We start from the raw sequence: 27,606 nt of genomic DNA, 5'->3' as shown, positions 1-27,606 counted from the left end.
TCATACTCGCAGGTGAAATATGTATTGGGCATGCTTGTGTGTTTGCGTGAAGTGTTGCTTTTGTTTAGTTTTCTGTTTTTTTTTCTGTAGCCGACAGCTCACCCAGACACTCATTTTATTTTCCTAAGAAGCGACGCAGAGGTGTGATGTCACATTTCCTAAAGTATACAGAAAACATGCTATTACTGCCACTCAAAGTACACAGCTGCTCATCTGTAATCACTCTTGAGTTTTTCCATTGGCATTCACCTAAAATGCCCCAGCAGTTTACAGATAGTGGTTTGTGCAGACATCAAAAAATGCGTATTGTTAAAGCTGCCGTCTCCGATGGCCGTTCGTTGTGACCTCTTGGAGGTGAAAGCTTCTCTGGTGAGATTTAAATGGAGGTGTGGTGTGTGTGGTCCTAGCAGGCTGTTTTGTTATTGAGGTGTTTCCTGCAGCAGCTATTATGCCTCATTTGGTGTAAGTGTGTGTGGTTGTGTGTTTAAATGTGTGTGATATAAGTGTATTATCTGAGTTTTCACCATCCTGGCTTTCTCCCTCTCTGTGGCTAAGTACGACATGGGAACTCTGTGTTCTGAGTGTTACTATTAATATGCCTCTCGGCTATATTTCTGGGCTTAATCCTTCGATATAAACCCTGTTGCACCATAACACCATTCCACTCTATGTGGTGATGACAATATAACACAACCTACAAAAATAAGCAGTTAACCATCGTTCACTATTATTTTGAGATGGTAATTTATGTACTGTGCTATATGTATAAATGTCTTACTCTGGTTCCCTTTAGATAATTAAGAGAAGGTTTTAATAATATTTTGCATCGACTTTCAGGAAATCTTTTGTTGCTCGATTAATTAGCTCGGCAGAAATCTAAATTTGAGACATTGCTTACATTAGGGTTAACGGCTTAACATGACAGAAAATAAGGGTCGGTTAACATACAAAGTGGTTGTTAAATATAAAACATTATTTCTTGCTCTTTGTCCCAGGACTTTCTGAAAATCTGTAAGCTAAAGTTAAGCTCATATACATACTGATCAGCCATAACATTAAAACCACTGAGAGGTGCAGTGAATAATAATTGATTATCTTTGTTACAATGAGACCTGTCAAGAATTAGGATATATATTAAGCAGCAAGTGAAAAGTCATCTCTCAATGTTGATGTTTTGTCAGCTGGTAAAATGGGACGAAATGTGATGGCTAGATGACTGGGTCAGAGCATTTCCAGAACTTCAGGTAATGTGGGGTGTTCCCAGTATGCAGTGGCTATTACCTACCAAAAGTAGATCATAGAAGGACCTGTGGTCATCCGGTGAATGATAGAAAGGTGTCTGAACACACTTTGGATTGCAGCTTGCTGTGTATGGAACTTGTAGGAAGTACCTTGAGGAAATCACAGAGACAACATATAAACACTGCACACACACCTAGGAAGTGGGAATCAAACCCATGGATGTGCAAGGTGAGTGTCCTAACCACTAAGCCGTCCGCTCAGTAATAAAATCAGTAAAGGAAAATCTTTCTTTCCCAATAGTGCAATATCAGTGGAGTAAATATCAATATTAATGAAATCATTGTTAAAGTGTTACATATAAGTTGATATATCAGTAATTACCATTTACTAACACTGATGTTGATACCGTTGCTGGTTATATCCATGATGTGGTAATCTAACACCGTTGAGTTGAGTTAGCGTCCCTGAGGCATCGGCATGGTGAGAGTGGTTTCTCTAGCATTGGCGGTGGTTATAATTGTGGTTAGGAGGGAGAAGTTGTTGAAAGCCCTGTGGAAGCTTGATAGCTGAAAAACACATGTACCTTATTGTGTCTCTCCTCCCTACAAGGCACTTGATAAAATGAAAACATGCTCCTACTCTGAGGGGCAAATAAATCATGCTTCGTGTAATGACAGATGTAGTCTTGTCACTTAACCCTTTGAACTAATTAGAACTAAGGCAGAAGTGACTAAACCAGACTCAAAGGTGTTCTGCCCGATCTTAGAGGTTACCCAGATGACTTCCGGTTGATATGATTCAATATAAATAATTGTAACTAAGCAGAATCATTTTGATACAATAATCAAATGCATTTATTCTTCTTTAGTAACTGCTTTAGTAACTGATACACCTCATGATACACTTTAGCACACTGGGCTTGTGGCAGGAATGCATCCTGGATTGTATCAGCAGTCCATTTGGACATGGACACACACAGATCTGCAGAGAACACATGAAATTCTGCACCAGTTGTAACCCGAGCTCAGGATTGAACACAACACCAATGACCTTTTTTTTTTTTTTTTTTTTTACCAGTGCACTAATATTTCAGTAATCTAGGATGGCGGACTGGATTGCAGAACTAATGCTCATTTCTCTACGCTCCACTATCAGCTTTAAACTTTACTGCATCTGACTGGTAGGTATTTTGTCCTGTGGAGCCAAGAGCATGTTGATTTACATCTGTAACCACCAATTAATCTTGGGATCTATGAATTCATCCTTAGTTAGATAAACCAATTCTCTACAGAGAATTCTACTGTAATATTACAAACTTTACTTTGCCCGATGAAGAAGTGTCTTGTTTTTCTGGAGAAAGGAAGTTGTCTGGTCTTTTTCCAGTCTTCAGGCGTGCCAGTTTTTTGAACATGTCCCCACTGTTGTCTGATTCCTCAGAGAACCGTCCTGCCTCAAGAATTAAAGGGTTGTGATTTCTGAGATGCTTTTCTGCTCACCATTGTTGTAACCATAGTGGTTATGTGAGTTACTGTAGCTTAACTGTTAGTTTGAAACAGCCTAGCTATTCTCCTTTGACCTCTGTCATCAACAAGGAGTTTCTGCTTACAAAACTGCTGCTTAGTGGATTTTTTTTTTCACACCATGCTGTTTTGAAATAGTAATGTGGCAAAGGAAGGAATTCATCGGTAGATTTTCATGAAATATATATATATATATATATATATATATATATATATATATATATATATATATTATGTATATATATTATGTATATATACATAAAAAATATATTATATATGTATGGATGTGATGCTGTGAAATGTTACTTTCTTTTTAGCCATTATATTCCTTTTAGAGAGCTGACAACTACATATTTTCTTGTAATGAAGTTCCATCCATCATTAAACCTTTTGTTTCTTGACCTTTCCGAGTGACACAATCTCATTTGCTTTTCTTATGAACAGCTTGTAAATCACTGAGGCCTCTTGGTCATGTAATATTCCAGCCAGTGGGATACACACAGTTGGGACCTAGTGCTTTGAAATTTCTGTCTATAATCAACATGAGGGTTAAGAAGCTGGGTTTGAACCGGAGCTTTTAGCAGAGCACTGGTTAAACTTTGACCCCAAAAAATTATGAAGGAAGGAATTACAGTGCCTGCTGCATGGATAATACTGTACAGCCTACCCATTTTGTTTTCAGAGGAGAATCAGACAGAAAAGTGTGTGTGTGTGTGTGTATTTCCTTTCCATTGCTAACAATGAAACTCAGGAAATATGTCAGGACAAAGCCCAGACAGCCAGGCTCTTGTTCTCACTGAGTGCTATTGTGGGGAGAGAGCGAGATCATGGCACCGTGCGCATAAGAAGTCTTCTGTTTGGATCCGACTGACACCCAGGGCTGCTTCAGATCGAGGTGTGTGTCTGACCGGAGAATTGGAATGTGTAGTGCGATGTCCCTTTGGCTGGTGAGTCTAAGCTATTGCTTTCAAGCACTGAGCTATTGCTTTCAATCACAAACTTGTTCTTTCTGATCAATACATTACACATGTCTGTTACTGTATCGGTGTAGTAAATATCGGTCTTGCTTACTCAAAGTGAAACTTTTTTTATTGTATTTTTTATTTTTTTTTGCCGTGGCATAGAACACAGACAAACGTAATGCATCATTGCTCTCACTTGTTATGAGGGGCTTTTCCTTATTTACTCCACTACACAAGAACAGATGGAGTCATTTAAGAAATGACATCCTGATGATGATATACTGGCACACAACGTGTAATCTGTAAGAGGTTCCTCCCCTGAGGCAGTGTTTTTAGCTCTACTCTGAGATTCTATTTCATTTGACAGAAGACAAAAGTGTTGTCAAATTGCTCCAAGCCTCAACTTGTTCATGAGGAGTTCTGCGGAATGCTTCTTCGGTGAAGCTCAGGCTGGTGGCAGACTGTTTACGTATGAAAACGGCCAATCGAAATCAGACACTATAGAAAATTCTCTGGGATTTCTTCTGGGAAAGTAGAAAGAGTAGTTTGTAGAGCTTAGTCTGCATTGTGTGTCTCTCTCTAGGGAGCATCCAGTTTCCAAGAATGCCAAATTGTGTTCTGTTTTATCGTAAACCTTTACATCCTTACAGAGTTGAGTCTATAATTTGTATGAGGGTAGTTTAAGGTTCTTCGGAGTTGCCTTTTGAATGAGAAAAAATGACCTCATTTGACCAAATGATATTCCAGGAATGAAAAAACATATAAAAATAAAGGATTCTTTTATTGATTTGAATGTAGTTTGTATGAAAATGAGTGCAAAAGATCAAGCATTCATTTATTTATGTCATATACAAGATTGGAATAGAATTAGAAATTAGAGATTCAAATAGTCTGATGAATTTAATCCGACGTCTTTAACATTTTAATATATACAGTATATATAAGAATCTAGTAGTGCTTGAAGTGAGAGATTTATATGCTTTAAAACGACCATTTATTTCAATATATCTGCTTAGTAGCAGTCCTGTGGACAACCTTTATTAAATTCATCTCTAAAGATAAATTGTTTTGATTAATCAGTTGCCAAGTCAACTTGAGAGAAACCAGGTACTACTTTGCTTACAAGTGACAAGTGACGTGACATATGGCTAAGTACATCGGTGCCTTGCTCAAGGGCACCTCAGTCGTGGCCGGCCCGAGACTCAAACCCACAACCTTAGTGTTAGGAGTCAGACTCTCCAACATTAGGCCACGACTTCCCCAGAATAATCAACAGTTGTTTAATTTCCAACCTGGAAATAGAGAGACTGTGTGATTTTTTTTTTTGCCCATTATTGACATAAAACTCAAATAATATTGTTGCTCATACTGTATTAGCTATAAATAATCACTGGGCTTCCAATAGCCAAAAGGACAAAAATCAATCTAAAATTAGCAAGTTTCAAAACCAACCAAAACAAAAAAGCAGTCAGATCACTGAAAATTGAAAGCTTTTGTACTCAGAATGCTCTGAATTCCTGGTTTCAATGTCTGCAGGTTATTCAAAGAGTCCATTAGTGTTTTGAAGTAATCTTTATGCACAGTTTCAGCTTTTGAGGCGTACAAGTGAAGCATGGCTGCACAATTAAACATGTTTACACAGCCGCATTTTGGCTTCAGCTTCTGCCACTTAGCATTTTACATTGTGGGAGCACATTGAGGATCAGAAGACCATTCACTTGGTCATGGCCATTGAACATCATTGCAGAGTAACTACCCAAAACAATGACCTTTGAACTAGCTTCTGGATGGAAGATGAAAAGGATGTTGTCTGTTTCCTTGACTGTAATCGCTTTCCTGCTTGTCTTGTCACCTATTTCGCAATAGTCATATACAGTAAGTGCACACTGGTTTTTGTAAGGTTTAGTTTAAATATACTGTAAGTAATGGAAGACTGCACCAGTTCCCATAAATTCAATAGAAAATTTGACTCCTATTTTTATTTTTTAGAGCATCATTTCTCAATCTTTTCCTGGAGGATTCACATTTTTGGCCTCTCCCAGATCCCAATATACTTTAACCAGATAATCAGAACACTAATATCCAGTCCAAAAATACAGATCATTTTTAACTGTAGTTTTTACCCCTAAATTTCCAAAGGCATCTTTAAAACAATCAAACAAAAAAGTGGAGTTTTTATATTTCCCATAGCGAGAAATGTGAACTGTGTCTAAGCACCAGGTGTCATTGAAGCAGAAAGAGACCAAAATTTGAGCTATGCATAGAGCTATTGAACCACTTTGGGAAAAAATTCTATGCAGGGGCTTGTTCTCTTCATACAGCCAGCATATACTGTATGGTTAATGATAAAGGCTTTTGTGTGTGTCACTGCTCTGATCCTTTTACATGTTATTCTATTATTATCCATCTTTAATTGTAAGATCTTCTCTACGGATTAAACAGACCGGCTCTTCTAGACCAGCTTTGAAAAAAAAAACTGACATAATTTTGTTTATATTTCTCATTCTCTCACTACTAGCATCTTACTGTTTAAATAGAATACAGCAATGCCTGTATAAAAAGTTTCATACTTTTTTTTTAAAGGACAGTTCTTGGTAGCGGATGTAAAGTTTTGACTATGAAATAAAATTTTTGGTACAGGCAAAATTTTTTCACATAAAATCTTTTAACCAAATCACAAACATTTCACATTTGACAATGATTTTTTCTTCTAACATGTGATTATGACACAAAAAATTAATTGTGATCTGTGATCACAAATGTGAGGGATAAGCATATAAAAATAAATGCATCATATGATCATATTCACATGAAGTTTGAATTACTTTTTTGTAAGAGACAAAAGCATTAGTAGTATTGAACGCCGACTTGGATTGTGCTGCATTTTGAACCATTACATACAAAGTTGGTACATTGCACATATGCTTTTTACATTTCATTCAAACGTATGTAAACTCTGCTTTAAACACTCCTCTGGTTCCCACAGCAAACACCCACAGGCTCACGTAACAATGGAAGCTCCTTAATGGCTTTTCGTCTCTTCAGCCCGTTTTCTTGGTTGAGAGGATTGAGAATGTTTATTAAAAGGTGAAGAGGTAGGAGCTGAACTATGCGGTGGGCTTTTCAGTGCTCTGCCATTAGGAGCCATCATTGAACAACATGACTTGGAGGTCAGGAATAAGTATCCAGTTAACTGTACAACTATATATTTACATTAGTGCTTGCATTCCAGACTAAACTGATGAAGTCTTGGTCTTTTGCTCTTGTGAAGCCTGACTCTGTAAAAGCTTATACGGTCAAGTTCCTGCTATCTGTGTTATTAGTCTCCATTCAGTGTTCGGTTTAAAGGGGCTCTGTTCAGAAAGAGGAAGGAAAGTCCTGAGAGCCAGCACTGAATTCTGGGAAGAGTCTTACTAGAGATCCAGGACAAGAAGAGTTGGATTCCAGTGTTTTCATCTCCTCCAGGCTTTGTATATGGTCCTGAAAGGCTGTGGAGAATTGTCCATTTTGGGACAAAAGAAGGCCAATTAAAGTTTCATTCAGTAGCCAGTGCAAGCAGGCTGCTTGGGTTAATCTCTCTCGTCTTCCTGTCGCTCTTCTTCGTCTATACACTCTGTTTTCTTCATCCTTAAAAAAAAAAAAAAAAAAAAAAAGGAAAAACCTCCACTAATCTATTAGTTGAGCTACTAAATTCTACTACTCATATAAGCAGAATAAGAGTAAATTATGTGGCTTTTATTGCTTGGAAGATTAACATAAAACTTTTAAAATTTTATTTGTATTCAACTTGTATTATATAATCACTCTCTGTCAGTTTCTGTGTATGTAATTTAAGATCATTGCATTGTTATGAAACAGAGTCTCCTTCCATTACACATCCTGCAGTGTGTACAAATTTATTGACATTTGATTTCTCCAAATGGCTCCTGGGATCAATAACAGGAGGAGGAAAGGCTACATCTGGTCTTTAATCACTTGTCATGCGTTGAAACCTTTTATTTGAACACTTATTTGTAATTAAGTGTATGAGTTTTCATTAAGCCTTACACATGAATGGCTAGCCTTGCTTAACCGCTCCTTATGGACTGCTCTAAAAACCAAGATTTATTCTCAGCTTGCTTTACAGACCTCAGACCTGAAATATAGCTTCTTTTCTGAGCCCCTTTGTGTGTTTTTAACTAGCTCAAGTGTACACATTTATAATACAAGTACACCACATGATATCGAGAGTGTGCTCTTATATTGACGGCTGAATTATGGGAGAAAATAAGATCTCGAAGGGCTGCTTTTTCACTCTCGTTAAAATCCAAACCTCTGGACAGGAAATATAGCCAACAGAGTTAACAGGTATGGCATTGTCATTTATGTTCATGAGAAGGTTTATTGCCTAAGTCTTAGCATAGGACTGGTTTATGGCATACACCTATAAGACACACATATAGGAAAGAAATCTAATTTCACTAAGAACAGACACACATCTCATTTAGCAGACTGCAGCGGTGACATAACTCAATCCTTTATCCCTTACTGTAAGTGGATCCGATTTTAATTAAATAATACCTGGTAAATTGCAAGGGTGATTATACCATTTCACTCATGAAATTGCTGAGTAAGAGTAGCCAGTTGCAAGGATTGCACCTGAAATTAACTGTTTGCAATGATCTTTGCCAGCGATGGTCAGTAATGCATGATAATCATGGAATTTCAGCAAATTCCAAGCAGAGAGATGAGACTGAGATTGAAAATCATTCTTTTTTTTTATTATTATTGCTCTGAGCACAAATATGAAATTTGACATTATTTTACATAGCTTTACAGAATCCTTAAATAAGATTGGTCAAAAGTCAGGGGTGAAATGATGCACTTCAGTTACAATTTTATTCTATTCATTTTACTGGTTCTGAACCAGTATTGCTTTATTTTTTATTTTTATTTAGTTTATCTTTGCTATATCAGCTACTGTTGCCCTTCTGATTCAGTGAACAGCTGCAACCTCTGCTATTTCTCCAAATGTCCCCCTTCCTCTGATTATCCTTCATACAATGCCTCTGAAACAATAAAAAAATCTGTGATAACATTCCAGAGCAGCAGAGTTTCTAAAATAAAACAATGACTTTTTATTTGTCATGTTTATTTTTTAATTTGGAAGCATATGCCTTCCACACCCTGTCATATCAAAAGTCATTGGAAAAAGTACTGATCATTTTGTCCTTGGTGCGTATGACAGATGTCATGTAGCATAAGGTGTTGACTTTGTTGTCCTTTCTGGAAAAATCCATCAGGCAGGAAGGTGCATCACATTTTCCAGCCATTACAAAAGACAACTGTGTTGTCCATATTTTTCTCCTATCGTTGGCTTAAAGTGTTCAGAGTTTCCTGAAAACCGGGGAGGCGAGGAAAACAGGATAGAGAGGAGGGATCCACCCAGGCCAGGGTTCACACATTTTATGGCTATGTCTACTTTGCTTACCTTTACAGCAGAAAGAACCATGGCATGTATGACCTTTTGACTGACACATGCGGCACTAGGTAAAGACATGGTGCTTGATTGACGACTTCCCAAAGGCTCCACTTATGGAAATTTATTGAGCCTTTACTTTTCCACTGGAACTAATTCTGCATACTGCACTGCAGGGACTAGGCAGAATCCTGTTAGGCTAATTTTTTTTAGGCTAATGCTCAATGTGGCATCTCTGGAAAATTGTCTGTAGTGTGTGATTGCGTGAGTGAATGAGAGTGTGTGTGTGTGCCCTGCGATGGGTTGGCACTCCATCCAGGGTGTATCCTGCATTGATGCCCGATGACGCCTGAGATAGGCACAGGTATACCGTGACCTGAGGTAGTTCGGTTAAGCGGTAGAAAATGAATGAATGAATGAATAATGCTCAATGGTCAAGATCAGCATACAGTAATGGGATTGTGATCCCATTACATGCATTCTGCCTGATATTTTTTGTGAATTTGTGATCCTTTTGTTTATATTCCATTTTCATTTTCTACATTATGTGGATTGTTCATAGCCTTGAAGATGTTGGCACTGCTTCTGGCACAGACCCAGAGCTTCTCTATCTCCTCCAGACACTCCTGCCATATTAGTCACACCCTGTCACAACGCTCTCCAAAAATCTGTCTCTCAGCTATTGTTTAAGGCTTATTGAAGCAGCTTACTCATGGCAGTTTATCAGAAGCCCTCAAACAGTAACGCCACCCATCCCATCACCCAAAACTCTAGAGTAAAAGCACTTAACTCTGTCTTTCATGCTGTTTCATCAAAATATATGTTTGTGCTGGAGAATTATGGTGTTTGAATCCAGGTTTGTTTGCATGTCACCTCTTTGTGCACTAGAGCCACGTGGTGTTTAAAATTAAATTGCATTTTATTGCATTATTTTAACTATATTGATTAACACCAAACGCTTAAGGTCTGAGAGTAGAATAGAAAGATCGAAGAAAGAAGAACAGAGAACAGAAACTATTCTATCGTATGTATTATTGGGTGAAACAGTATAAGGTTTCATACACTCTAAGGAACGAGTGGTTCTATAGAGAACCTAAAATAGATCTGTTACTTGGGTCATATATAGAACCATAAAATGACTCTTTGTGGGGGTTCAATAAATGAAGGTTTTGACACAATGGGTTTTTTCTGGTGTTCAAACTTGGTTCTAATCCAAGTTAGATAGTTCTTTTTAGAATCATTAAATGGTTTATAAATAATAATAATAATAACAACAACAACAATAATAATAATAATAATAACAATAACAATAATAATAACAATAATAATAATAATATTTTCCCCAAATTATTATTATTATTATTATTATTATTAGTAGTAGTAGTAGTAGTAGTAGTAGTAGTAGTAATTATAAATGAAACATTTTTAATTATTTTACATATTTGGTCCTTTTTTGTTAAAAAAAAGTCATAAACGTGTCACTTCAAAAATTTTGCAACATTATTTACTACACATATACATAAAATTCCCCAAATAATAATGGCATTGATTTCTCCTGTCTTTGAATTATAGAATCTTTTACACTTTCTTTTGGTATAAGATATACAGAACATCTGGGCTCTATGTACATCAGGGAACCTCTTTTTTAAGAGCTCAGACTAGTCAATAATTCACTAGATTTGGTGGTGTAAATAACAAGGGAGGTATATTGTTAAATAAATATGGGTAGTTGGTAAAATATAATGTGGTCTAAATGCAGTATCATTTTTAGAAACATTTTTAGTCAGATGCACATTTTATAAGACTTCACTTGTACATTAAGAACATTTTTATTTAATTTTGCATTAATGGAATGTTTTCGTTTTGATATCACTTTGTATGAACTATTTACTGCACAAATCTAACTTTTAGTAGTGTAGTCTTCTGCTTATTTTAATTACTAGTGCTTGACAAGTAAACATTTAAAAAACATGCAACACCTTATATATGTTAGAAATACTTTATTTATGTTTATCATATAACAAAAATCGAATATATTTTTCACTGGTAACAGAAGCACTTAATTGTTTTGATTATCTTTGAATGCTGTATTACAATTTCCCTTCACTGGAACTATAGGGGCTAAAACTTATTCCAGCATGACAGTGGCTTGTCATGACTTGTGCACAAAGCAAGCTCCCTGAAGACATGGTTTCCAAGTTTGGAGTGGAAGAACTTGAGTGTCTTGCACAACTCACCCCTATTGAACATCTTTGGGATGAATTGGAATGCCAGATGTGCACCAAGGGTTCTCATCTGACTTCTGTGCCCAACCTCATGAAAGCTCTTGTGGCAAAAACTCTAGAAAGTCTAGATGAGATCCTTCCCAGTATAGTGAAGGCAAATTTCATAGTGGGGGTTGCTGATCAATGTTGAAATGGGATGTTTAACAAGTATATACAGTATAGGTGTGATGGTCAGTTGTCAACACTTTTGCCCATATACCGCATGGAATGTGTTGGTGTTTGGACTTTTCTGGATGTGGTAGCCCAGTGGTCAAGGAATTGGAATTGACAGCAATGGCCAGTGTTTCTCATTTCTGAGATGCCTATGCCTATAAACATAGACGTAAACTATAAACTATAAACGTAGGCAGTCACTACACTATGGGTCTGGTCTTGAGAGTCTGAAAATGTTGAGAAATCCACAGCCATCCATGGCCGGGAGCCAAACTAAATTGGTTATTCTCTCTGTGTGGAGGGCTTGACATTACTCTCTATTTCTCTCTACTGTCAGTCACAGCTACAATAGAAAATCATGAGTGTCTCTGAGATCACATGGTAGAGAGTGAATAATTTTTCTTTTGACATAATGACATTTAGGCAAATCCTTGATATCTAAGATGGGAATCACATATTTAGATGCAGCTATAACTGCGATCCTCCTTTTGTTTTCACCCATCACCGACTAAACATGTTTTACAGTTTGAACATTGATTATACTAAAATATTATAAAATAATCACTTAACATTTCTTCTCAGTTGTGTTTCCTAGCTCTTTTTTTTTGCACTTTGCTTGCATTTTAAGCATCAAAGCTGGACAATGACAAACACAGCACTGTGAAATTTAGTATTCCAGTCAGTTCTCTGTAAGCCACTTCCTTTCCTCTACTTCATGAGCAACCATTACAGCACTGCACTGGTCAATATCAGCCTGGCTTGATTGTGTAGTCTCTTAGATTAATCTAAGCTTTTAGTCTGACAGAGAGGACTCTTGGGGCATCAGGGACAGGCAACACACAAAAAAACCTTTGTCCTTATAATCAAAGTATGTTTCTTTTATTATGTCAGGAATGCTTACTGCAGTTATGTTCTGCAGGGTTTGGGCTAGTGGGCCATCACGGATATTACAGTGATTTTACTATAGAGGATATAAAAGTAATTGCTTATTTTTCTCTCCTTGCATTTGTGCAATGCAGAAGAAGATTTGTATCTATGTTCATATTTGAGATATTTATCTTAAGGGCATTATGACCTTGTGTTATGTGTTATTATTGAATTATAAGGTATGTGCTCTTTATAATCGAGGTTCAGTTTTTTAATAAATCGTACAGTACATGTAAGGATTGTTTTATAAATCTACCTTTTTACTTCATTCCATTAGTTTGCGTTCTACATTGAGCATTTTGTGCAGTATTGTGGCTCTGCAGCAGTTCAGTTCACTTGAACCCACCTGTTCCATGCTCTGTTTCCTGTGACCTTCTTTTCACTGTTCCCGCTGTCCAGGTCATGCAGTCCTAGTAGTGTCCTACTGTACGCCATCTTAGTTTTAACATAATTTGCCTGCAGTGATTTCTATCTTTAAGGTACTCTATGCATTGTCCCTGCCCCCTTTATTACTCTGTCTCAATCCATCTTTCTCTCTGTCTCTCCCCTCCCTCTTTCTGGTGTTCCTTATGCCGCAGTAGCCGTGGCTCAGCAGTAGAGACCCTGTTTGAGATGCTCGGTGCTGCTGCAGAGGATTCTGTGGAGTTCAGCCACACTTGAATCTCAGGCAGTTTCTCATTTCTTGCTTTTAGCATTCTCAGCATCGCTCTATGGCGTATGAGGATAAGGACTGAGCTGTTCTGTGTGCTGCTTCACAGATGCATTTCTAAAGCAGTGGTGGAGTGTTTGAATTGAGCATACGTGTGTGGATTGCTGAGGTGAAAGAGAAAATCTGTGTACATGCAGGCATGACTCGTCTGAATTGGTGCTTGGCTTCTCTTTTCAGCTGGTGGAAGTTTATGTTCTTCTGTTTTTTTCCTCTGAGGGTTTCCAAAAAGGAGACGGTAAGCTTGCACCTGTGCCACAACACAGCTTAACGTATTTACATAAGAGGGCAAAGGTGTCTTATATGTAGTTATAGGTGAATAATCATTTCATTTTTAGTATTCATTTACACTTGAGATTTTATTTATTTATTTATTTATTTATTTATATTTGTTATTTTTTTGGAAATGCTTAGTCAGCATTTCTAGGCAAATTTCTAGGCTTCCATATTGTCAGATGATTGTGAAAACATTACTAGACTGAATTTAAATGTAATCAGTAAGTTACAAATGGGATTGTTGTAAAACCTGGTCGTACATTCAAATATATAAAGTTCAAGAAGTGTTAGTCATTTTAATTTGAATGTTATTCTGCAGTACTTTACTCAATACACGCGTTTTTACTGTTTTTTTTTTTTTAGATTATTACTTGGGCAATGTAGTTTAATGTAGCTTATAAGGTTCTTTTTAAGTTCTTCTTGAATGACTTCCTGATAAAGAAACACTCAGCTTTAGTGTCCTACAGAGAACTTTCAACTGCTGTATGATGGTTCAGATGCAGACCTTGAGGACTGAACCAATTACTTGATAAAATATTCTGTATCAGAGCTGATAAACATATAAAAATATGGCCATAGTTAAACACAAACCCACATGGTGACCAGCTTTACCTTATCCATTTACATGGATTTACGTCAGTGAACTAATGAATGACAAGGTTTGAAACAATAAATCAGAAAGTAAAGGGTTTTGACAGATTTTTCATTTCTTGTACTCATTTAACTCAGATTAGCAAACTGACAACATGGTTTGTCAGTTTGACAAGACAACTCAACAAACACAAATTGCTGTGTCAATAGTTCAGACACCATGGTGCTAGTTAGAAATGTTAATGTGAAGCTGTGAACACAAACATAATCACGTAACATGGTTCTCCTTTATTGACATATACGTAATCAATGTTAAATGATCTCCTTATACCTTCAGTGCTGATCCACATGCTTATCATGGTTATAACAGAGAAAGCAGTGGATATGGCAAAACCACAGATAAGCCTGGATTATTCTTATTATCTTCTGCATGGACCATCTTCAAGGATCTCTAGTTTGATATCATATTTATATGAGAATTCCACGACCGTAACAAAGTGTAAAAGAAAATCACATACTGTACATCCGGACTACTCTTCATGGACTCATCAGGCTCTTTTAACGATGTACATAAATGGCCCTTAAGGACAACTCTTGTACACTCTTCTATTTTGCACCTCAATTAGTCATTTATCCATCTGGGAGAACCTTTTAAAGCGTTGAGGAACCTTTGAGGAAAAGTACTCTTTTGAGCTTTTGGTATTCTTTAATAGTAAGTAATATCCTATTCAGCTACAGAGTGTCATTTTTAATCATCAGATTAGATTATAATGTGAATCAAGAGATGAAAGAGAGTGAGATAAGCAAATCATATAAGACATTATATTGAGAACCAGGATATTACTAGGCCTGATATCAGGACAGCCAGTTGAATTGGCATAACTGTTTTATATTCACTAATGTGAATATTCTGAAAAGTCATGTTATTCTATTCAATTTTTATTTTAATCTGTGCTGAAATAGTAGATTGATTTTGTCAGAAAATGCTGATTTATTTTCTAAAACACCAGCTCTAACAGTTGTTTTACCTGCAACATTTATATTACATCATTTGTTTTAATGTTATCTTTTTATATAGATGCTTCATTTATGGGGGCACGGTAGCTTAGTGGTTAGCATGTTCGCCTCACACCTCCAGGGTTGGGGGTTCGATTCCCGCCTCCGCCTTGTGTGTGTGGAGTTTGCATGTTCTCCCCGTGCCTCGGGGTTTTTCTCCGGGTACTCCGGTTTCCTCCGGAGGTTGTGGTAGAAAATGAGTGAGAGTGATTGAGTGCTTCATTTAAACAGATTCAGAAAAATTGTTAATATGCTGACATTTTCTCAGACAGGAGGTTTATTTATCGTTATTGAAGGACTCTCCAGTGTTATCTCTTTAGAACATTCAGGTGAAGCTTTATTATGAGAATGTCTCCTGGGACTTTAAGCTTTCCAGTCTGCAATATTATGAGATGCATTTTTTTATTATAATAATAGAGAGGTAGAGAAAATAAATGCTGCTATAACGAAGGTGACTCTAAACAATAAACCAAACTCTATACTGCTAACAAGAATGACATGTAGTTTTTGAATCTATTAAAAAAATATTGAAAATCACTGTGGTATACTTTGAAAAAAAAATAAATAAATCAGGGGCCGTATCAAAGCATCCCTTTGTTGACTTTTTTCCCCTGCAACAACATGCCCACCCATCTTTTATTATTTCCTTAATCCATTTGATGTTTTTTTTTTTTTTTTTTTATTATTTTTTAATTAAATATTTTTTGCCTTACCTATTGCACACTGAGATGCATTTATCAGGCGCATTTATCAAATGGGTGATTTATGATTAAGAAAGATGGCGTTTCATGTGAGGGCATGTAGCAGAAAAAATCCCTGAAAACAATCACAGAATCTCAATTTACCTTCCAACTTTTATACTTAATGTGGATGGAATTTTAACGGAATGTTACACAAATCACTGTAGAATATTATGTTTCCTGCCAAATTGCTGGTTAGTTGTTGGTTGATTAAATCTATGATTCTTAAGCACAGTTGGAATCGAGTCAAAGGTACTCAATGGCACTGTATTAGAGAGAAGGAATGATGGACAGGGAAAGACAGAGAGAGAAAGCGAGAGAGAGAGAGAGAGAGAGAGAGAGAGGGAGAGAGAGAGAATTAGAGAGAGCGAGAAAGGGCGATTGCACTTTCAGTAATTAAAAAATGTAAGAGCTTCCTCTTACCGGCTGCCTGTATGGATGCAGCAAGCTAGAAGTCGCAATATGATCTTAGCAAGCATTTCTTTTTAAGGGACAGATAAATCATTGGGTATTGGCATTTTAATAGTAGGCAATGTCGTTTTCTTCTGTCCTTATCATTGAGGTCGACAAAGCACTTTTCTTCTCATTAAATTAATGTCCTTGCACTCATTAATCCAGAGCCACACTCATGAGGAGGAAGAGATATGAAAAGAGGGCATGAAGCAGAAGTGCAGAGTTACACTTTAATATAGAAAAGTCTAGCCAGGTAATAGGTGTAAGTGAATGAATAATTGTTCATTATTAAATGTTTAGCAGTTAGCAAAGAAATTTTGCAAATAAATGAGTGGAATATAAATCACTCTAAATAGGCACTTTAGACACAATATATAGTTACAGTTAATACTATCTTTGTATCTTTGGTCCTTTCCACACACCTTGTCCTTAATAAAATCTGAAATGCTGGCCAATTTTCCCTCAAAATCAGTGGACTAACCGCCGGCTTAAATTCTATTTTTGGCCTGTGAATTGTATAGTGATGGCCACTAAGGAGTATTCTTGAACATCTCTGTTCACATACACATACTGTATCTTCATTCTACATGCTACACACAAAGCCTCAAGGCTTTAGTGAATTGAGGTGTGATTACAGCCTGAATCCACCAAAGCATAGTATGTATCACCTTGGACACTCACCTATATACAGTATATCCGAGCTCAATCAGGGGCAGCCTGTGGTGGGATCCGAACCAGCACCTCCACCTCCACCTCCATAAGTGCCTAGCTTACCTGCAATGCCAGAAGTTTGTCCCAGGCCTCCTTTCTACATGTCATCGTACGGTCTTATTGTGCTGAGCGTAACATGGGTCATGGCTGCTGGGGCTGCCATGGGAGTACCCTCTTGATGGACCTGCTCTGGAGCAGCTGCTGGTCTTCAGCCTGGGCTTGGAGCAGGGCTGGGAAATGCTGCTCCTGCTTTATCTGTAACTTCAGGAGTGCCTGATGTTGCAATGAACGGAGGGGAGACAACTCCATGACAGTGTATCTCTCCTCTTTGCTGCATTCCATTGTAACTCAGTCTGAAGGTTTGGAAAGAGGAAACTGGAAAGGCAGGATTGGAATAATAATAGTAACTGTGCTTTTATTCTGTATTGAACATGTACACACATTCACACACTCAGCTCTATGTGTTTGGCTTTCTCTCCTTTTTTTATCCTTGTTATAGCTCAGTGCAACAGAGAACAGTCATTAATACAGCTCGGCACCGGTGTGTGATCCTTACTTCTCACTCCCATCAGCTCTGCCCACCATTCACAAGCCTACACTCGACCACGCCCCCACTTACACATTGGTCTATGGGAATAAAAGAATTGACTTAAAACCAATATACAACAACAAACTATGCTAGTTCACTATATTTTTGCTATTAATATGGACAATAAAATATTCATTCATTCATTCATTCATTCATCGATCTTCTACCGCTTATCCGAACAACCTCGGGTCACGGGGAGCCTGTGCCTATCTCAGGCGTCATTGGGCATCAAGGCAGGATACACCCTGGACGGAGTCAATAAAATATTATTTAATTTTATTTAAATGTTTCATTTACGGGTGGCACGGTGGTTTAGTGGTTAGCTCGTTCGCCTCACACCTCCAGGGTTGGGGGTTCGATTCCCGCCTCCGCCTTGTGTGTGTGAAGTTTGCATGTTCTCCTCGTGCCTCGGGGGTTTCCTCTGGGTACTCCGGTTTCCTCCTCCAAAGACATGCATGGTAGGTTGATTGGCATCTCTGGAAAATTGTCTGTAGTGTGTGAGTGCGTGAGTGAATGAGAGTGTGTGTGCCCTGCGATGGGTTGGCACTCCGTCCAGGGTGTATCCTGCCTTGATGCCCGATGACCCCTGAGATAGGCACAGGCTCCCCGTGACCCGAGATAGTTCGGATAAGCGGTAGAAAATGAGTGAGTGAGTGTTTCATTTACAATTTTTATTTTAATAGAACTATAATAATATGATTTTAAGAAGAGTTGTGTTCACATTTCTGGCATTTAACAGACACCCTGAGTAATTTACATTTTTATTTCAATTTGTACAACTGAGCGTTAAGGGCCTTGCCCAGTCTAGCAGTAGCAGCTTGGTGGACCTGGGATTCAAACCCATGTCCTTCCCATCAGTAGTCTAACAACTTAACCACAGAGCTACCACATCCCACATATGATGTCTTTGTTTGATGTATGTCATTCCTTTTTTTTCTCCTTTTATTTGATCTTTTTTAGGATTTATAGTAACCACTATGTACACTGATCAGACGTAAGCCATGGACTGCACAAGACACCTGAAGTGGTGTGCGCTATGTTATCTGGCACCAAAATATTTTTCCAATAATTTTTTGGAAGTTGTGAAGCTGAGCCTCAATAGATCGGATTTTTTTATCCCATAAATTCTTGATCAGACTGAGATCTGGGGAATAATGTGGTCAAGTCAACTGTAGGAATTTTTTTGTCATGTTCCTCAAACCACTTTTGAACAATATTTGCAGTGTGGGAGGGTGCATTCTCCTGCTGGATTGCTTGACTTGCTTGAACTGCTGCTTGACTTAAAAGAGGACACTGCCATGAAGGAGTGGACTTGGTCTGCAGCAATGTTTAGGTAGGTGGTATGTGTCAAAATGTCATACTCATGAATGGCAGGTTCCAAGGTTTACCAACAGAATATTATAATGCATCATACAGTACTGCCTCCGCCGACTTCTTTCCATAATTCATCTTGGTGCCATCTCTACCACAAGTAAGCGACGCACTCACACATGGCTGCCCACATAGTTTAATGAGGGGGAAGTCGTGGCCTAATGGTTAGAGAGTTTGACTCCTAACCTTAAGGTTGATAGCAATACCACGACGGAGGTGCCCTTGAGCAAGGCACCGACCCCCCCCAACTGCTCCCCAGGCACCGCAGCATAAATGGCTGCCCACTGCTCTGGGTGTGTGTTCACGGTGTTTGTGTGTGTTCACTGCTGTGTGTGTGCACTTTGGATGGGTTAAATGCAGAGAACGAATTCTGAGTATGGGTCACCATACTTAGCTGTATGTCACGTCACTTTGTCACTCACTTAGACCAGGCCACCTTCTACCACTGCTTCATGGTCCAGTTCTGATGTTCTCATGCCTATTGCTTTTAGTGATAGACAAGAGTCAGCATTGGCATTTTTTTATCTGCATTTTGAAAATGTCATTCAATCATACACAGTGTCTAATCATAACATTCTTAAGGGCAGTATTAGGAATTGAAAAAAATAAGAAAACAATAAGATTGAGCTGTTACTTTGAATGAATCCCTTTGCTGTTGATATGTTTGTGGATAAGTCACATGGGCTCTCAATCACATCTGCCTTTGGCTCATTCAGTGTAAATATGAATGTGGGTTGTTTAACTCAGGGAATAGTTAACAGCTGAGCGGATTTCCTGAGTCCAAAGAAAGACTATATTAACACTAACTGAGATGTTGGTTTTATTATTACACTTTGGCACTCATTGCTGCGGAATTTTTTATGTCAAATGTTTTCACTCACAGCTGCAATATAGAGGCTTTGACAAGAAGACGTCAGTGCTTTGGCATTGAAAGTCATTGCTTTGTGATACAGGACCGTGTATAGCATGAGTCTGTGAGGTCCTACTGCAGGCAGGCCATTCCCTTCCCTTCCCTGCTCTCTCTCTCTCTCTCTCTCTCTCTCTCTCTCTCTCTCTCTCTCTCTGTGGGATTGGGAATATTACCTTCAAAGAGGCCACTCGAGAAATACATGCTCTAAGCAAGGCTTAGGTCACAGTAAGTGTGTCAACCTTGTTTCTCACAGATTGCAAGAGAAGGACATGTGCGTAGATGAGTGAGAGAGTAACAGCGAATGAGAGTGTGAGTAAGGAAATTAATTGCAATGTCATTGGGAGTCCTTCATATAAGCTTTCTACCAAAAAATGATTCCTTTTGGTATTTGGTATTTTAGAGATTACAGACTAAGGAGCACATTAAGAGAGAGCGAGAGAGAGAGAGAGAGAGAGAGAGAGAGAGAGAGAGAGAGATATTTGTATTTGTAACAGAGACCTGTTTGGTATTCTTCTATAGTGGTTTATTGTGATAAGAGTGGAATCAGGGACTCTGTCAGGTCTAGTATGACAGCATAAATAAAATAGAAATAAAAGATGGCATAGGACCTACAATACGTAGGATATCAAGCACTCAAATCTAAACTTCTTTCAAACTTCTTTTGATTTTTCTGTTGTTTATACCTCAGCATGGTCACACAGCCTTTTTAAAAAATGCTCAATGACACTGTGACATTTGGTCTACACTCCTCTGCTAGATTAGGCCATGGCTTTGTTTGCTTAATGGTGACATGGACTCATAATACGTTAGGTTTGTTTTAAATGATGATAGCACTGAAGGTCGAACAACTCCTGATGGAGAGCTGTACTGGATTCGATTATCTGTTTATGAAAAAAATCGACCTGTTTTTCATAGTCTGTGCCGCTGGCTTTCCGGTACAGACTGTATCCTTAACTCCATTTTCTTCCTCCATATCCTCTGGCACCCTGCCATGAGCCTGATTTCTGTATCTGTCACTAGAGATTACATCTTTTTTGAAAATTGTGGTAATTTTTTTAGGTTCTTTCATGAGATAAAAGCATAACTCATCTGCATCCCTGTTAGTAGTTTTTTGCAGTGCGACTGTTATTGATTAAGAAAAGCAGGAAAATGCAGGATAAATGTTCCGCTTTTGGGGGTGTATGTCCTTTTAGATGAAAATATTTCTGCTCATGCAGTCTTTGATAGAGTATTTTGTTGATGCTTGTGTGAATCATTTTGAGAGGTTTTGCTCATTTTGGACAAAGAGAAACTACTTTAGATGGCCCACATGCATACGTTAAATAGTTGCACTACTCTGGCTTAGTAAATAATCTCAATTAGATACTGTTGATTTATACCAAAGACCGGCTATAATCACAAATGTGCCCTTTCCACCAGAAAGAACCGGGTGCTGGATCAGCGTGCTGGTTCAAAATTGGTTCCACTGGCGAGCCTTCTAAGAACCGGTTTGCCTTTCCATGGGCTAGAGAGCCATCACAGAGCCAAGTCTTACGTCACTGTATACAACATTATACAGCAACTTTAGCGCAGCAGCGGTAAACACAAACACATCAACAATGGCGGATGTTGCTTTACTGTTAATGCTCATGGCTTTGCGAACCTACACTGGCATCCAAACGCAGCGAATCCTGATTTAAAATGATTTTACCTTCTCTTTTGTCTTGTTGGTCACATTAACCCCGCTCACAGCCCCTGACACAAGCGGTTCTTAAGTCTAGATCAGCAACGTTTTGGTGCTACTTAAGAACCACTTTTCCTGGTTCATAGCCGGTGATTTGGGTGTCGAAAAAGAAAGAACTGATTTTAAATTAGGCTCTGGCTCTGAACCAGCACTCAAACTGCCTCTGTGGAAAAGGGGCATTAGACAATCCTAAGACACTTAGCACTGTTCGTCTGTATTGAAGTTTCTTCCTCGTGTTGTCTCAGGGAGTTTTAAATTGCCACTGTCACCACTGTCTGGCTTATTAGGGACCTCATAAAAGTGGTATACAGTACAACTAAAAATAGAATCGGGTTGTAGTTATCAAACATGATGTCAGCAGTGAAGTAAGACACCACTAAGTTCATCTTTACTTGCACTTTACTTAACACCAGACACTATTGTATGGTATTGTATTGTGCTATCAGTTTTGAATTTTTTTTTTTGTCCTGAATTGCTTCTACACATTTTCACACATGCACTTTATGTATGACTATGTTAATGTACAGTACTTAGCTATTAGTTCAGTGTTGTTGTATGAAGCTTCATTATCCTGGAGAAATGTTATGTTATTTCACTGTGTACTGCACCAGCTACTGTATATACGGTTGAAATGACAATAAAGCAATTTTGCTTGGCTCGGCAAAGTAATGCTCAACCTGGTATGAAATAATGACTTTTTTATGGAAACTTATGATCGTCTTATGAACTAGTCATTTATTATTATTATTATTATTAGTATTATTATTATTATTATTATTAAGTAAAGTTTGCCATGTAACATATTTCATTTTCACTATATGTTTTGTACAGGGTTTATCACCCAACTCGCTGTATATTATCTCCATCCACGAGTCTTACAAAACAAAGAGAGACACGAGCTAACGCATAAGTATTAGCTCGGGTTACACAGCAGTTACATGCTCACTAATGTCTTTTGTGTCTGTGTGACCTCCTCTTCTCTTTAAGGGATTTAGGAATTAGTGCTTGGAAAGAAACCACACACAAAGTCACAGTACTTAAGGCCACTGTATAAAAGTTGCATAACCGATAGATGGAAATTTAAAACAAATGAGGAGTCTTGAAGCTCGCATACCAAAAGATGCTATTCTATTCAACGGTAGATTGTTTTAGAAATTCAAAATAGTTTTTATTCTGATGTCTTAAAAAAGAATTGATCTGTTAAATAAAAACTGTAATCACTTCAGCGTGTGTAGATGCTGTCCTATGCATGAAAACGACTTTAAGATCTTGAATATATCATTGGATATGTTTTATTTTCTGTACCTTTGAGTAAAACAGTTGCAATCATTTGAGTTGAAAGACTACTTAGTACTTTCAAGTATATACATGTATTTGTTATTTTATTGAAAATATCTATTCTTTTGTGTTCAGAATTTGATGGTGGAAAGGATTTTCTTTGGGAAATAACTTTTATTAGCGTTTGTATAGTGCTTTTTACAATTGACATTGTCTCAAAGTAGCTTTACAGAACATAAACATAGAACAAAAGGTAATTACAAAGAATAATATAAAGATTAATATGATACAAAATTCAAGATTAATATTAGATATATTTAAATGTGTTTGTATTTATCCCCAATGAGCAAGTCTGAGGTGACTGAGGTGACTGTGGGGAGGAAAAACTCCCTTGGATGGTAAAGGAAGAAACCTTGAGAGGAACCAGACTCAAAGGGGAACCTCATCCTTATGTGGGTGACACTGGAGGGTGTGATTATAAATATTCAGTCTGACAAATGTTGTACTGATGAGGAGGTTGTTGTCCTCAAAGACCAGAGTTGGCGTCTCTTTAGTATAGCAGAGTCTAACTGGAGCTGGTAAATCTTTAGATGTCTCAGGATCCTCACAGAGTCGGACTCATCTCAGTGGAAGTCCAAAACCTTCATCGCACGGAACACAACTGGAGCTGGCACAATATGTGGATGCCTCGGGATGATTAGAAAGAGAGACGCAGTGGAGAGGAATTAACATAGCTGCTGTTCATAATATTAGCAAGCACTAGATGATAATGTGCATTTGGTCAGATGTACTAGAGCACAAGATTATGGGAAGTATTATGTGTACGCCTGATTAAAGAGATAAGTGTTTAATCTACATTTAAACTGGGAAAGTGTGTCTGAGCCCCGAACACTATAAGGAAGGCTATTCCAAAGTCTGGGAGCTAAATACGAAAAATCTCTCCCGCCTTTAGTAGACTCTGAGTTTTGTGATATATTAAAGCACACTATGTTTAAAGTTGAAATAATATTGTGTGTGAGGACAATGGCTGGATATATGACAATATACAATGCTATACACTAAGTAATCACAGCTTACAGCATTCATAAACATTCCTCTTTCTTATCTGTGACTAGAAAGCTTAACTGTGATACAGTTTGTGTACAGCTCTTAAAAATCGCTAACTGTTGCCGGAGACCAAATGATCATATCAGATCTTTCTGTCAAAATAAGATCACTTGTTTATTCTAGTAATTTGGGGAGTTTTTAAAAGCGGTTTTTAAACATAATAAGCTTTAAGTATGTATGCAAGTAAGTAGGTTTGTAAGTCATCAAGCAAGGAAATGAGTAAAGTAAGAAAGAAATAAACAAACACACAAATAAACAATTAAGTCGTTAATGAGAAGGTTTAGTAGGTGTTTTAGAGGCAGGAAATCACCAGTGTGTGTTAGACGCTTATCCTGCAGGACAACAGTTCATTCATTCATTCATCTTCTACCGCTTATCCGAACTACCTCGGGTCACGGGGAGCCTGTGCCTATCTCAGGCGTCATTGGGCATCAAAGCAGGATACACCCTGGACGGAGTGCCAACCCATCACAGGGCGCACACACACACTCAATCACACACTAGGGACAATTTTCCAGAGATGCCAATCAACTATGCATGTCTTTGGACCGGGGGAGGAAACCGTAGTACCCGGATGAAACCCCCGAGGCACGGGGAGAACATGCAAACTCCACACACACAAGGTGGAGGCGGGAATCGAACCCCAACCCTGGAGGTGTGAGGCGAACGTGCTAACCACTAAGCCACCGTGCCCCCAGGACAACAGTTGTGAAATGTAAATAAACCTTTTCTGTACTCAGTGATGGAGTCTCGTCTGTCAGCATCCCTGATCCAGACCCACACTCTGTGAAAACACAACTGGACTCCAGCCTGCACAAGTTTACACTGTTTTTTTTTTCTTCCTGTGTGAGGTTTGAGCATATCCTGCTAGCTTTGGTTTGAAAATGAAAATATGTCCTTTTCTCAAAGCACTGAGAGTGGCCGGATTGTTTCAACACTGTGTTTCTATCTTAATTTATGTACTCTGAGTCTTTCTGCATGAGTAAACACCAGCGCTCTATTTTACTTTGTGCGTTGACACCAGCAGCACAAACTCACACTTCTTTATGTCTCCCAAGCACAGAGAAGCTTCTATTAGTTTTAGTGACACACAACAAAATTTAGAGTGTTATAAATCATCACGTCACTCTGTTTCCTTCTGGTTTGATCTCAATCTCTAGTGGAAGCAGTGCTTCTAAAGGCCATTGTTTTCTGTATTGTATTGCCTCTCATCTTTTTTCTATGCCTCAAAATAGCCTTCAGTGAAAGCACATCCGATGCACCATATGTGTGTGTGCTTTTGTGTGTGTTTGTGTGTATATTTAGCATGTCTGTTAAGAGGAGTGGCACTCATAAAAGGATCGATTAAGCCAAAAACTGCTGCTGTTGCTGCCCCTCTGACACCCGTGACATTGTGGCAAGTAAATCAAGTAGACTAGATGGGGTGAAATGCCACAAGCGTACACCTGTGACGTCAGTGTCACGTCATATTGTCTATATACAGTGCATGATGAAGAGGTTGAAACTTAAGGAGGAAGAGTCATGTATGATACAAATAGTTCTGAACAGTTACTCATAATGTTTTATTCTGGGGCTGAGATGCTTTGCATTAGATAATACGGACTATGCATATCACATAAGCAATTGCATTTTATTTTCAGGACAATTTAAATAGAATTTACTAGAAACACATATCCAGATATAACACTATTATAGTTTGATCTGTATGAGTTTTTGGGTTTCAAGTATTTGTATAGGAGGTACATGTAGCTTCAGATATTGTGTATTGCAGGTGAAGTCGTCGAAATGCATTCAAAGTATCAGGAAGTACCCTTGAGCAAGGCTATTATCGCTCATCTGCTCAGTTGTATAACTGAAATAAATTTAGTTGCTTTGGATAATGGCGTTTGCCATATTTTTTATATAAAAATAAAATTCAGCATAACCGTGATATTAGGAAGGGATTTGTAGTAATTTACACAAACCTGTAGTAAATCAATTTCTAATAAACAATAGTCTATACAGTATATTGTACAGTCTATATATTGAGCATGCAAATCCTCACTGCCTACTTATGTAACAAGGAAGCTTGGAAGGAAAACCATATTAAAACATACTGTACATAGGCTGTGCTGAATTTATTCTTACCATGTGGAATAATCTGATGGTTGTTAGGGCCTAATGATACTCATACAATGACAATTAGGTGTTTCTAACAGCACACTGAGTAGTATTACTAAGTGGTAAGGACAACAATGGTGTGCTGACAAACAATAGAGTAAGTATTCACAATGCTGAGGATATAATCTGCTACGTAAGGAAAAAGAAAAACTATATTGTCTATATTAACCTGACTGTTGCAGATACTGAGGCAAAAGGTAGAACACAAACCTCTTCATTTCAGCAAGCGCTTGTTTCTTATAGCTGTTATCTGGTTAGCTCTCAATCTATATTTGTGTAATAACAGACAGCTTGTGACTCACTGACATGCCACAGTGTAATATCACACATTCCGTGGGATCTTATATGGGATCATTTGAATAAAGTTATATCAACTAATATAAGCTGTAAAGCTTTAATACAAGTAAAAGGCTTGTTTTGCTCTTGTTTTGTTTTGCTGATAAATATATAGGTCTTTTTTTTTTAAGTTGTATGCTTTTCAATATACAGAGTAGATATAAATAGCCATATTCATTCATTCATTCATTCATTTTCTACCGCTTATCCGAACTACCTCGGGTCACAGGGAGCCTATGCCTATCTCAGGCGTCATCGGGCATCAAGGCAGGATACACCCTGTACGGAGTGCCAGCTCATCGCAGGGCACACACACTCTCATTCACTCACGCAATCACACACTACGGACGATTTTCCAGAGATGCCAATCAACCTACCATGCATGTCTTTGGACTGGGGGAGGAAACCAGAGTACCCGGAGGAAACCCCCGAGGCACAAATTACAGAAACAAATTACAGAACAACTAAATGTCTAATCTGTTCAGCAAGATTAAAAACATAGCTCTCCATCATCCTTTAATTTATTTATATTATTGACGTTATCGATTTTCACTCTCTATTTGTGTTCTTTTTATTGAATCGGCATCCTGTTATTTTGTTATTAGGCTTCTTTCTTCCCTGAAGCTGGGCCATGGTTTGTTTTTCTCAGATGGTAATTTTTTTACCTCTACAACCTCCGCTACATCACTCTAGTGCTTGGTTTTAACTCAAGATTTCTTGATTATTTGTACAAGCAAGTGCTGCTACTAATGATTTACCTTCAGAGGTTCTCTCATAATTGGAATGAAATGTATATAATTCTGGTTTCTTATTGTTGGTATTGTTTTTGCATATGATTGCTTTCAGTAAGAATTCTAGTGCATTATTTTTTTAAATTTACCAGAGGAGTCATGTACTGTATCAGATGTAGTGATGTAGGAGGGTGACTTAGTCCCTGAAGTGTTCATTCTGCCTTTTAAAAGAATAAGATGTATTAGAGGGCAGAGATCACCCAGGGCAACTTCATCAGACTGTTAAGGAGGAAATACCAAGACAAAAAAGAAAGACTCACT

The 27,606-nt window shown here is 38.0% G+C and overlaps 1 protein-coding gene across 8 annotated transcripts in view; it reads left to right on the top strand.

Annotated features, from left to right (window-relative positions):
- Window positions 1-27,606, top strand: part of tns1b (tensin 1b) — a 226,003-nt gene that overhangs the window by 50,296 nt on the left and 148,101 nt on the right. The window contains exon 1 of one of the 8 annotated variants that reach the window (XM_060876860.1): window positions 3,558-3,709. The exons of the other annotated variants lie outside the window; for them this stretch is intronic. Coding sequence (XP_060732843.1) covers window positions 3,683-3,709 — 27 coding nt within the window. The 5' untranslated portion in view covers window positions 3,558-3,682. Of the gene's footprint in view, window positions 1-3,557; window positions 3,710-27,606 lie in introns of those variants that run through there. 8 annotated transcript variants of the gene reach the window in all.

This window comes from Tachysurus vachellii, chromosome 8, assembly GCF_030014155.1.
Source record: "Tachysurus vachellii isolate PV-2020 chromosome 8, HZAU_Pvac_v1, whole genome shotgun sequence".
Lineage (NCBI taxonomy): Eukaryota > Metazoa > Chordata > Actinopteri > Siluriformes > Bagridae > Tachysurus > Tachysurus vachellii.
This window is presented reverse-complemented; position numbering and strand designations above follow the sequence as displayed.